This window comes from Lentinula edodes, assembly GCF_021015755.1.
Source record: "Lentinula edodes strain Le(Bin) 0899 ss11 chromosome Unknown C8R40scaffold_7, whole genome shotgun sequence".
Taxonomy (NCBI): domain Eukaryota; kingdom Fungi; phylum Basidiomycota; class Agaricomycetes; order Agaricales; family Omphalotaceae; genus Lentinula; species Lentinula edodes.
This window is the reverse complement of record NW_025764313.1, coordinates 881911-894739: the sequence shown is the minus strand read 5'-3', so window position 1 is coordinate 894739 and position 12829 is coordinate 881911. Positions and strand designations below refer to the sequence as shown.

Genomic DNA, 12829 nt, shown 5'->3' with positions numbered 1-12829 from the left:
ATGTGCTAATCACAGAGAGATATGTTTACCCTCCGATGCAGTGAATACCTTCAACTGCGCTGCTATCACTCCGTCTACTGGGCCAGTACGCACACAGAAAGAGTCACCCAGAGCTTCTCCGTACAGTAGCCCTTCTCCGGAACCGCAGCCCAGACCTTCTGTATTGCTCTCGTCGTCATCATCATCCATTGGGTCTCCTAGTGAGCTCGAATATGATTCCGACCGAGAGCAGCTTGCACGTTTGCGAAATGCCCCACGAAGAACATCCATATGTCGCAGTGACCACGGTGTGCCCAGCGTTTCTCAAGGTGCTAAAAGTGCCCCGATTTCTGGAATGGATAATGTACAGGCTTCTGCCCCAATCACACGGACTCCCGTTCTCGGAGTCGACAGAGTTCAAGAGAAAGAATATACTCGGTCTCGCAAAACTGTCACATTCTCTACGGAACCTGAGAAGAAGCGGAATCCACCGGCTATGGTTTTCGAAGACGATTCTGATGATGATTTTTTGATTCCCAAACCACCTGGTGAGGTCGGAAGGCCCGGTCGCGGTGGCTACTCCCTCTTTGAAGTTCTATCGTGGCCAAGGAAGAAGTATGATAAAGTTAAGGTATGCTTATCCTTCTGTAAGAAATTCAGCATGTATCTTACCGACGTCCAACAGAAATTCATTAACAACCTTGTTGAAGACCATCTGAATTGTGATCTTCCTATGAGCGAGCAAGGGGCGGCGAATGTCAAAAAAGTTCGACAACTGGTGAGAGCAATAGTTTTTCGACACAAATCTATTCTGAGTCAAAGTCAGGCCGTCGAAAAGTACATATTCTTGAAGGAGTACAGTGGGCTGTGGGCTGTTGATGATTTCATTCGGAATCACTTGAAATACCAGAAAGCTGTTCTTAGAAAAGAGAGATTAGAGAAAATCGCGGCGGAGGCTCGCCCAACCTTAGTTGAGAAGGGAACGAGACGGGCTAGCAGCGGCAAATAAAGTAATTGGGTTCCCTAATATGTCCGCCTCCCTCGTATGATAAATTTTGTTTACTATGAATGCTCCATCGATTATAATCTATATTGTCTTCCTGTTTAGCATAATACATATGCAACGAAATGACAACAAAAGGAAAGTAAAGATACGATTCAAGTCCCTCCCTCTGCCACTTAGCATTCGAAGTAGGAGCACACGGGGAGCACATTAGATGGGTGGCTGATAGTTCAATAGTGTCGGCAAACTAATTGGGAAGCATACAAAGTTAGATATCTTATCAAAGGATGCAATATAGAAATGCCTACGGAGGAAGAGCAGTTTCTTCTAAAGCAATTGGAACCTTCTCAACAAGACCCTTATCCATGGCAATCAGATAATCAGCTTGGTAGTATGACGAAGGAAGGTTTGCTGGTGGTGAGCGCTCAATACGCTCACGTCCACAAATTCTAGGAAGCCGATATCGTCCTACGCGAACGAACAGATGTTTTTCAAGCCCGTGCGTGGAATCGATTTTGCTGAAGAGTTCATTGAAGTAGGGATTACGGAAGACAGGTGCATAGACAGTGATTCCATGCTGCCCCTGGGGGTCTGATATCTGTTCATCGTCGGACATCCCCGCAGTACCAAGTCGGCTTATAGAGTCAAATATTTCAGACCAGCAACCATATTGTTCTCTGTTATTCAAAGCCTGTGCGATGCGCATCATGGCTGTTGCAATCTGGAGACGACGTTCCACTTTCTGAGTACAGGGCCTTAGCACACGATACGAGCAGAGAAGAAATAAGATGAACATACATATTCCCGCGACCTTCTTCTTCGACTTTCAGCCTTTTTCCTCTCATAGTCGTGATCCTTAGTGCCGGCTCTAGCTTTGACAACCTCGAGGAAAATCCGATAGATCCGTTCGTTAAAGAGAGCACACCAATCAATTACATTCTTATCAGTTCCAAAGTACCCAGGGGTTGGAGAAGCACGTTCTGATGCCTGAGCTGCAAGGAGACTGACGACCATCTGATTCCACGGGGCGTCTCGCATTTTGGCAGCAGTGTCTGCAGAGGTGTCGAGCATCATAGGAGAAGTAGAAACAGGGCAAGCATCGGGATTAGCCAGATATGATCCCAGCTCGTCAGCAGGGACAGTAAAGGTTTGCCAGTCAGCTGGGTCATCTATGCTGAGAAATTCATTGAGGATCTTCCTTGCAAGTTTCTGTTGGATCGATTAACCAAAAGTTGAGAGACAGTTTATGACAAACAGACATTGATGTGACGGCGTATTTCATTCTCTGAGTATGGCCTGCAGATGTAGTTCGTATGAAGACATGTGAATAATGTTAAGATCATGTACACCGTGTAACCGTGCCAAGGCCACAGGGTGTCTAAGTGCGGAAGACGAGTGGGACAGTAGTGAAGCTATTAACAACACCGCCGTTACGCCGTTAGTCCCCGGAGAGCGAGAGTAGAGAGAGAGGAGCTAAGTAGCAGCCAGGTCGGAGCGGCGGTATCGCCGATGACGAGGAGCGGACCAGAGGACGTTAAAGTCCTAAGGTCAAGGAGGACGTACTTCAAGGCGTTGAGCCAGAAGACTTAGAGAAGAGCTCAGTTGAGAAGGGAGATCTAAGTTGATCTAAGTTGATAATTAAACTGAGGAACTACAGTAGCGTACAGGCAGTATTTATATCTACGGAACGGCGCATCGGTGCGGAGCGCCAGACTAACTACTAGGAGCTATACGAGTAGTACCTGCAGGGTAGAGTAAAAGACAATAAGGAGAGACTAGAACGAAAGAGTAAAAGACAATAATGAGAGACTAGGACGAAAGGATATGTGTAGCGAGAAAGAACAATAGGGAGAGATTACAATAAGAGCAGATCTTCGGAGTACCGAGCGGCGGAATGGAGGCCCGCGGCATGGACTTGACAAATAACAATTATTGTTTAGGACTTACATTCGTGCTGAGCATAGAACGTTGAGCGCTGAGGCCTAGTTGGCGGTTTTCAATACGATCAGATTGATCACAGCCACTATTTTCCTTACTTGCATGTGATTACATCGATCCAATCATTATTGCTACTACTAGTGATGTCCAAGTACAGGGAGCTCCTGGCTGGTTTAAAGGATGTCGATGAGCCCTTGCCTTCTAAACTACGACATACCCCAGTCTCTTCATCAGATACGCGCGCTCGGGAATCCGCTCGAAAGTATCAAAACCTCACCCCAACTGATGATTTGGAATATGGGATGAGAGTTATGGCAGTTGGAGTATCTTCAAATACTTCCCAAGGCCGTCTTGGGCAGCCACTGTCTTTAGACTCTACGTTCACCAAATTCCAGGCTGAAGTTGCGAGAGAATCTGTAGGTACCTGGTATGATCTCAAATTTTATGCGCTAATTTCCTCCAGGTCAACAATATGATCAAAAAGAACACGTCGCGGGTCAGTTCATTTGCTGAAGAAGACTCATTGGAATCACTTCTGGCCCCCGATTCACGAGGTCGTCTACAATTTGGGGATCCGAAGAAAAATAGCAAGCGCACGACCCGAGCTTTGTTTGCTATATCGAACTTGGTTGAGGCAGCCCGCAGGCTAGAGACTAAAATACAGTCAATCTCGACGTCTCATACTCCAGAAGAAATCCAGGCTACATTGTGCGCCGTAGAGGATGGTTCGGAGACTCTCAATCTTCAAATTGCTTCTATTACCCGAACTGCCGTTTCCGAAGAAGTTAAGGAAGCGAGAGAGATACTGGAGTCTTTGAATCAGATGGTCTGTGCATGGAGATTAGAGTATCCTGACTCTTCTCCTGTGAAAATCAACAATCGTATGTGTCTCGTTCCGTCTAATCTGCCGAGTGTTGACTGTCCTCATTCTACCAATTTTAGGTAAACACTTCTTTGATCCTGGTGAAGGCAAGAACACCCCTACCATCATTGCATACTGTATTGCCCTTGTCTCCCGGGTTTTCGAAGGGACAGCACAGCGCGGTGCCAGCTTGATCCTGAAACTTTTGAAGATTTTTGGTTTCTCGTTCGCTACCTTAGGTGGCCAAGAGCTCAATCCTGACCAGGAAGCAGTCCTTGCCATGGTTCCTGAATCCATCGAGACTCTAGAGCAGAAGTTCAATCTGAACATAAAGTGTATTTCATATGCTGTGTGCCCGAAATGCAGTTTTACGCATCCCCCTTCTTACCCAAATGACGCTACACATCCCGTTTATCCTACTGTTTGTTCGGAGAGGAGGGCTCCCTTGGAGGAGCCTTGCGGCGCATTATTGCTGTCATATGGAAAGCCTCTGAAAAGATACGAATATTATCCCTTCTTCGATTGGTTTGGGAGATTTCTCGCTCTTCCAGGCATAGAAGAATATGGAAATAAGTTTTGTGACACTGTCTCTAGCCACCAATCCATACCCTCCGACAAAGTCGACCAAACAGATGGTCGATTTGTTCATGAATTTCGAGCACAGGATGGCAAGCTATTTGTTGCAGATCGTGGAAATGAGGGCCGTTGGTTCTTCACTCTTAATGCCGACTTCTTCAATGTCGAAGGCAATCGTATTCGCGGAAAAAAGTCTTCGACTGGCATGATAGCCATGAGTTGTTTGAACCTTCCCCTGGAAATTCGAAATGATCATGCATTCCTCTACATCCCGGGCATAATTCGGGGCCCACATGAGCCTAATGCAAGCAACGCAGAACATCGCCATTATCTGAAGCCCCTGGTTGATGACTTGGTTAAGGGTTACACCAGAGGTGTCCGGCCTTTCGCTACATTTCGGACCCGTGATTCCAACACTCCTTACAGTCAGGTCTCTCGTATCGCTCTCGTCTTAGCCCTCATGGACTTCAAAGCTGCCCGACCATTCTGTGGTCTCTTGGATGTCACCTCACATCATTTTTGCTTTCTATGTGATTGTTGGCATACGGCCCACTTGGGGCGAACAGATTACGAGAATTGGACAACGCTAGATGATGAACGTCTTAGGAAAGGTGCTGAAATGTGGCGTGAGGCGATGCTCAAGGATCGCAAGGCCATCGAAGAACTTTTTGGCACCCGATTTTCAGAGCTATGGCGTCTTCCTTATTGGCGTCTTTGTCAAATTGGTATCGACCCTATGCACGCATTTTTTCTTATTCTCCTTCAAAGAATGTTTCGGGATATACTCGGCCTGGACAATCCCGAAGATCCCAGTCGGAAGCCTAGCAAACCCAGGTTCAAGATTGCCTTCTACTACGACTTCACACCACCTCCATCTCTATCATCACTAGTACAGGAGATGGCAGAGGTGCCGTTACGCCGGTGGAGCAGCATGATTGGATATGTATCACAACCTTTGGATGAACACCGACTCTCATTGCTGGATTGGGATCACCTCTCTTCCGAGCATCGTACTCATCGACGGTTGAGACTGGAGTCTCTGAAAGTTGAGATTTTGAATGACAGCCGGGCATACCAGGGCGTTTTAGAAATTTTGACCGATCTGTGTGAAAGGGCACCGGAAGTTGAATCGAAGAAGAAAGCATTATATGGGAGAATCCAGAAGCAAAAGTGGAATGCGATTCTCTATGTGTGCGATAATCTCGCCATCTTTCCTGATCATCGATGTCCGCAATTTCAGACGTCTTCGAAGATCCTGAAAACCAACGCAAAGAAGGAATTTCTAACCAACATACTGATCAACTGGGTAGCTATAACCTTTGCTGACTTTCTCTATGTGCCCTCATACATGTCCATAGCGCACCAATGACATCCGTGAAATGCAAGGATTTGTATGGCCTTATTTTACACCAATCGATATGCCACCTCCCATCACCCCGTGGGCCCCTACTCATCCTTCAAATGGGACAGGAAACACCCATATGGGTACCCGGGCATTAGCTCCTGGGGAGCGGCTAGAACTTCTCAAAGAACTTGGCAAGTCCATGAATTATTCCTCTGCATCCGGTGTTGGTAATATTCATCGACTTCTTCAACAACCGCTGTCTCGAGGCGAGCAAGAAGACGAGCTCCGAAAAGTCTTGCGGAAGCTCCCTGGTAATTCTTTGGCTTATGTATGTACAGACATCGAACGACTCCCTACTGGAAAATTTGCGAAAGACGATATGGTCAAGCAACTGATGGACTGGGTGCGCATTGCTTTTGTCTATCACTTCCAAATTGTTGTCAATCTCTTTTTCCCCAGAGGATGATGAAGCCACTTGACCAAATGAAATCGGCAATAATAGACTCACCAGGGTTATTGAGGAGGGTTCAACAAGTTGTTCGTGAGGTTGTTACACCAGCTTGGGTGACAAATCCACCTTCAAATGTTGGATTGTATGAAGCAGGGACCTTGAAGGCAGATAACTGGAGGACCCTATTTTCGATACACATGCCTTTGGCTATATTAAGCTTATGGAAAGAGTCATCGCCTCTAGCTGCCGCAAATGCTAGTGATATGACTTCTGTTATGGACACCGTGATGCATTTGGCCTGCGCGTCCTTGATCATGACAAAGCGCAAGCTGAGTTTGACCCGCCGCGACGACTTTCGTCGCCTATTACGACTACATATATTGGGGCTGAAGGAAAACTTTCCTGGATGGATTTTCCCCACTCACCACCTTGCATTTCATATTCACGAGTTCATGGATCTCTTCAGTGGAGTTCGCCACTGGTGGCTCTTCCCTTTTGAAAAATTAATCGGAAAACTTCAGCGTACTCCAACGAACCACAAACCAGGTGACTGAACAATCCGAACCCCTTCATCGTAGCACTAATTTGTCATTTATGTGGTACAGGTGAATTTGAACATACGCTCCTGCATTCATTTTGCACTGGAGCTTTTTTTCGTCAGTGGATGATGCGACCCAATGCTCCGCCTTTTCTTCGGTATTGCCAAAAATTGATAGACAAAGCTTACAACTATGACCACAGACCCTCTGACCACTCCGCTAGTAATGCTCCCGACCAGTCTTCTGTGACACCAGAACTCATTGCAAGTAACTTTACCCTAACTCCTAAAACGACCATTGCTAGTGTTCCGGAGCTCACAAATTTACTGGGGACAGAGCCTTTTGAGTCTTTCTCTCGTATTCCTGCATCTAAGGGTGACTACACCATCCCAATCGAAGGTGCCTTAGGCAACAGCTATATCTGTTTCCACCCGGAGGGCGACCATCACCCCGGACAACAGTGGTCGGCTGGTCAGATCCAGCATATCTTCAGGCGGAAGAACAATGGTCCAATCCAACTAGCAGTTCTTCAGAGTCAATCTGTTCATGTAGAGGATCCATTCTCCGACTTCTGGGGAAATGGTTTTGAGGCGAAGTTAGTTTCTTCGAAGTTTGTGGACATCCTCAAAGTCATAGAAATGAAACAAGTCGCAGCGCACACTGCTAGATGGGCTATATCTAATGAATTGGTGGTGGTTGTTAACCTTTGCTCGGTACGTCGAACTGTGGAACCTTGTTGACTTCGTTAACTTGCCCACAGGATTGATTTCTGTTTACTCGTGGATACAGGTCATCCACTTCTACGTTCATTTTTTACACACACTCAATAATGCGAATGTATAACTTTTCTAGGCGAGATGTCCAAACATTGACAACACGATAAGGCGGTGAGCCCTCAGGAAATTAGAGGACGCTTGAGTTAAGGCACAGTTGGTGAACTCGCCACCGGTTCAGCGGGATGAATTCAGCTTTGTCTCGTAGAAGATACCCATTATGTCTTGTCTTTAGAATGTGTATTCGTCCATTGTGAATTGAATGCTTCGAATGATGAAGTCAAACAGATAAAGCAACGAATAAAGCATGCCGGCAAATAGCCGGAAATTCATGGATCCTCATTCACTATCACCTTGTTCTACCATATACACGATGCGCAATGCAAGCCTTTGAACCAAGCTTTCAAAGGCCTTTGTCCCTAGAGGTTAATGGCTACGGACTCAAGAGATGGGGCAGCTATTTTAAGTGAGTTCTGTCGTTCAACTATTCCTCAAACATTCTCTTGCCATCGCACTTCTTTCCTTGCTCCATCTCACGCGCACCGAATTCGAGATCCAGGATGCGTACGAACACTCCAGCAGTTGCCAGAAGATCCCGATCGCCAACTCCTGACCGATCCTCAAGGTCTCATATCTTCGGACGGCCTTCTCCTCGTCCTGTTCGAACTTATGGAAGGAAATCACAAAGCCGTCTTGGTCCAAATACCCCCTCTTCACGCCGCGCTGTATCGACTCCGAGCATTCCCTCACACCGCAATCATCCGCTCGCATCTTCTTCGGTGCCCTCAACCTATCATCTCCTCAGCTTAACACTGGATTATGAAGAACCAGTAATCCTTCCGGCTACACCTCCCCGCGATTCTACTCCGACCCCATGCCCTCCAAATACAAGCACACGCGAGGTTTGAGTGCTTTTCCTGTTATGACCCTAGGCCTGCCTATAACAACATTCTTTTACATAGGTGAATAACTTGAACCTGGAATCCGACGATGATGACGAGCCGGTGTTTATTTCGATGGTACGCGATCAGTTTACTTTTTCTTCGTGACTCTCAATTGTGAAGTTGCCATTGTAGAATCCTCCAGTTGAACCGAAGCCTTTGCAGGATGTCAGACTGAATGGAGAACTTCAAACCAACCCCGCTCCTGAAAATGCGCTCCAGGTATTTCGCTCTTGTAAATTTTCCAAGCACGCAATCCATTTGGCTGAATTGATACACAGAATGCTCAGACCCGCATTCAAGCTTTGAATGATGTCATAAAAGAGCGGAATGACTGCCCATGTTGCCTGGAACTAATGCTGCAGCCTTTTATGTGCGTATTGCCAGAGTTCATTGACATTTGACACTCACGCCTTGTTTCAAATAGTCTCTCCTGTGGGCATACCTTCTGCAAGGATTGCCTTCTCACGATGTCTCGCATCCATCTCAGGGCCAAATACAACCTTGCTTGCCCCAGTTGCCGCACAATCCAAGGTCATTTTACCCCCATCCCCAACTATTCCATCCAGAAAAGTGTCGACGACATGTTGGAGATCAAAGGTATCCCCACTCCTACCCGTCAGCCACTTCAGTGGCCGCATGCATTCCGATCAGGACCTGTGACATTCCCCTTTCCCCGCCGCAATGGAACTTATCCCACCGCAGCCTCTGCTGCTGCACCTGCCCCGTTTCCCATTTCAATTGATGATTAGATTAGGCAGACTTATTATATACGTATGCTGTATGCTCAATCTTCTTCTTTCTGATGTTACGGTCCCTCTATGTTTACATTGTACCTTACTGCTGGATTTAATATATGACTGTTGTACAGTGTATGTCCGTGTATATTCAGAACCAGCCCAGCACAGGTATGGGCATTATGATGACCTCGACGTAGCATTCTTGGTGCAACTGAAGAGATGAGAAGCCAGGGGACTTGCAATAGACTGGGCGTTGGCGCCAGCGGTTTCTCGGCGCTTATCTCCATTTATTAGTTGCTTCGTTGTCGACTCGTCGCCCTGAAAAAACCGGGAGATTTTATCTTTCTGGCAATTGGTTAGTCCCAACATCTCTATTGTAAGGTCTCATCTGATCCAACCTTATGTATTTTGTGTGTTCCCTCATCCCAGTCCTTTTCCCAACACTCCTCATTTTTAACACCTCCAATCGCCAAATTCCCGATGAATAGGAATGCCCAGAGAGGATATGTATCTCCTTTGAGTATCATAATTCCTTATAATCACTTCGTGGCTTACCTCGTGGAAAATGGGTGGCATGAAATCATCAGCTCTCTTTGTTGCTCGGATATGCATGATCGCTTTTTTAAAAGGGGCTCCCTTCGTTCAACCCAGGTTTTCCCTTTGTGCTGTATCCACCTCGGAAGACCTAATGCCTCTTTCCTCTACCTGTGTCGAATTGGTCAGTGAATGCCTGTCTCATATGAAAGAGGCGGAACTTTTGGCCTGCATGCAGGTCTGTAGTTCATGGAGGGAGGAAGCTAAATCGTTCATTTTCGAGACGTTGGACCTCAGGAAAGATCAAAAAAAACTTGTGGAATTGCAGGATTATCCCCATCGTATACGCTATGTTCGGCATATCATCGGTGACCCGTACTATCCCTTCACTCACTTTCGTGCTGCACCAACGAATGTAAGGACTCTCGAGTTTTATGGAACCTCTACTCTGGGTCCACCAATGTCTTCGGAATACACGAATCAACTCATATTCACTTTTCGTCTCAATCTCGAGATTTTCATCTTCCGCGATTTTGTCGTGTTGCCATATCCTTCCTTCTGTACCATCCTGAAATCCCTTGGCAATTGCAAACGGCTTCGCCAGTTGTCGCTACCCCCTGTTCACTGGTCGGGCAGTGAGTTGCGCCAGAACCACGCCGATGATGCCGACGATGCCTTTCGCCGATTGGCTCTTGAATTGCCCAATGTCGAGGATCGGCCGCAGCTTCAATTCCTGCAGCTTGTTCCTTCGAGTGAACGAGAGTCCCCCCAGGTGTCAACTACAGCTTGCACAAAGGGCCCTCGGGATTCTGAATACAGATGGTTGGAGGACCACAACTGTCCTTTTGATCTTCATGCTCTTCGGGTTCTTGTAGTCGGATGTCCTGCCGCCGCCCAGATTATTCTCCCTATCGTGTCGCATAGTCTTTTAAGGCTTGAATTTTGTCAGGCGTTTGACCCGCGTTCGTCCTGGACACAGTTTGGTAGGTTAACTTCACCCTATGATGTTTTGAATTCGAGACTAACATCCACTATAGAACATTTCCAGACAGCCCCCATTCAGCTATCTTCTTTGAAACATCTTGTGTTGACGTTCCTCCTTTGTCCTTCGAAATGGCTCCTGGATACAATTCGCGCGCCAGAAATTGAAACTATCACTTTCAAATGGGCGACCGACATGTCTCATTCTTTTTACGAGGCTCGATTTCGACTTATAGACGGTCAGATAGCAAGATTGGATCCCACTCGTGTGTTTCCTCATCGCATGGCACAAATCATTTTTGTCACCAATTGTCATTTGCGCCCTAGCACGCAATGGGACTTGAGCGTCTTTCCGATATCTTCTCATTTTGGTGTTGTAGTCTCTCATCAGCCTTTCACATTCTATGATGAATAATGATGTATTGTACACGGTATGATGAGAAACTGCTGTACTAGTCTAATGCTATCTCTTGTGCCAAAATATTCAGACTGATCAAAGACCGATTATACACCAACGCACGATGACTACGAATACGAACACCTGCTGGGTCAGAGTTGGTTGGATTGTGGCAGTATTTACATGTTCTAGATATTTATCTCACTCTTCCCACTTTGATATGTACCCTTTCCCATTCCTCGGGGTAGAAATCTCCTGACCCTCGCCCCAAAGTCGGAATCGCTCACTAAGCTTGCGGTTGGCGAAGGTATACCGGGTTTATGCCGGGTAAGAATCTTCCGCCTTTCGCCCAATTTGTTTCTTGTCTGGGAAAATCAATAATTCCCAAAAGTAAAATAAAATAATTACCAAAACATTTTCCAGGTGAGAAAAATGACGTTTACCACCAGGAAATTATTCTGAGAAAGGAAATTAACCTCAGCTCCTTTCTATCTTTGGATTAAAACTAGGAAAAATTTGTGTTCCTGACCGTAAAAGTTAACAGATTTCACTAAATTTGTATGTCAGGAAAGTTACTGACAAAGTAAATAATTTGCATAAAATTTTGCGCTGGTGATTTATGTATTCTTTCGATGAGGAAATCTACCTAAAAAGGAAATCTTTCCCATAAACTTTCTCTGCCACTTTCTCGGCCGGGAATTATTGATCCCGGCGCAGTGTATCCAGCATCTGTCTTTTGCTTCTTTCATCTGAGGTGAAAAATTTTTGTGTTGTGTTTCTAATTTAGCAAGGGACCAAGAGGAACTATACACCAGTGCCACTGCAAGATTTCCTGCCTGTGAAAATGAGTGGGAAACTTTTGGCAAAAAAAGCCATCTACATCTGCAAAACCTGGATATTCGGCTAAGGGCTGAAAGCAGATCCCAGTGCTGAAAGCACCAAAAGCAACATGCTTTGGGTGCTTTCACTGCTGGGAAGTGCTCTCAACCGCTTTCAGACCCTTAGCCGAAAATACAGGTTTTGCAGATGTAATCAACAGAGGCATTGTTTTTGTTGCTACTTGAGAAATGCATGAGGTTTTTTAGGTGGACACAAGTACAACCCTGAATACAGTGGTTGTACCCTGCAGAAGAAAATAGATTGACAAGCAACAGTATGGGTAAAAGGCTAAATGATGAAAGGTTGATGATGAGGAGGAGTGATATCAAGAAGTGGATGGTTGTTGTGAGAAAAGTAAGGCAGTGAGTAGTACCGGGTGTGTTCTGATGTACTTTGAAGGATTCAGATGCCCATCTCCCAATAGCTTGAATTAACTCAACCATGTCATGCTCCAACCCACTTTGCATTATCCCCAAGCTCCTCAGCAGCTCCCCAGCAACCTCCCTCAACCACACTACCTGTTCATACCTCCATTCCTCACACTACCTCCTTATACCCCCACTCTCTGGTACCCACAGAAGCTCCCAGGATGCAGCGTTACCATCTTCTTAGAGACTAGTGACCTCCCCGGCTATGTACAACACCCTAGCCCCATTAGTAACCAATCTCAATTGCCTAGTGTTAAGATCATGTACACCGTGAAGCCATGCCGGAAGCCACAAGGTGTCTAAGGGTGGAAGGTCGAGTGGGACAGTAGTGAAGTTATTAACAACACCGCCATTATGCTGTTAGTCCCTGGAGATCGAGAGTAGAGAAGGAAGAGAGCCAGGAGCAGCCAAGTCGGAGAGACAGTAACGCCCATGATGAGGAGCAAACCAAAAGACTTGTGAG

General features: G+C 46.2%; 5 protein-coding genes across 5 annotated transcripts; 4 read left to right on the top strand and 1 right to left on the bottom strand.

The window, feature by feature from the left end:
- Window positions 1–248: 248 nt before the first annotated feature.
- C8R40DRAFT_1067372 (uncharacterized protein) lies at window positions 249–988 on the top strand (the record flags this gene model as incomplete). The annotated part of the gene is made up of 3 exons (XM_046225912.1): window positions 249–287; window positions 350–610; window positions 665–988. 3 exons carry the CDS (start codon window positions 249–251, stop codon window positions 986–988), a joined length of 624 nt encoding a protein of 207 aa, XP_046089451.1.
- Window positions 989–1286: 298 nt separating this feature from the next.
- C8R40DRAFT_1038619 (uncharacterized protein) lies at window positions 1287–1778 on the bottom strand (the record flags this gene model as incomplete). The annotated part of the gene is made up of 1 exon (XM_046223768.1): window positions 1287–1778. The coding sequence occupies one exon, from the start codon at window positions 1776–1778 to the stop codon at window positions 1287–1289; it is 492 nt and encodes a 163-aa protein (XP_046089450.1).
- A 1453-nt stretch (window positions 1779–3231) lies between these two features.
- On the top strand, window positions 3232–7433 carry C8R40DRAFT_1167781 (uncharacterized protein; the record flags this gene model as incomplete). The annotated part of the gene is made up of 6 exons (XM_046231089.1): window positions 3232–3336; window positions 3384–3801; window positions 3863–5664; window positions 5717–6106; window positions 6163–6700; window positions 6760–7433. 6 exons carry the CDS (start codon window positions 3232–3234, stop codon window positions 7431–7433), a joined length of 3927 nt encoding a protein of 1308 aa, XP_046089449.1.
- Window positions 7434–8026: 593 nt separating this feature from the next.
- On the top strand, window positions 8027–9159 carry C8R40DRAFT_1167780 (uncharacterized protein; the record flags this gene model as incomplete). The annotated part of the gene is made up of 5 exons (XM_046231088.1): window positions 8027–8368; window positions 8429–8485; window positions 8543–8629; window positions 8689–8780; window positions 8835–9159. The coding sequence occupies 5 exons, from the start codon at window positions 8027–8029 to the stop codon at window positions 9157–9159; spliced, it is 903 nt and encodes a 300-aa protein (XP_046089448.1).
- Window positions 9160–9835: 676 nt separating this feature from the next.
- C8R40DRAFT_1167779 (uncharacterized protein) lies at window positions 9836–11077 on the top strand (the record flags this gene model as incomplete). The annotated part of the gene is made up of 1 exon (XM_046231087.1): window positions 9836–11077. The coding sequence occupies one exon, from the start codon at window positions 9836–9838 to the stop codon at window positions 11075–11077; it is 1242 nt and encodes a 413-aa protein (XP_046089447.1).
- Between the last annotated feature and the right edge of the window lie 1752 nt (window positions 11078–12829).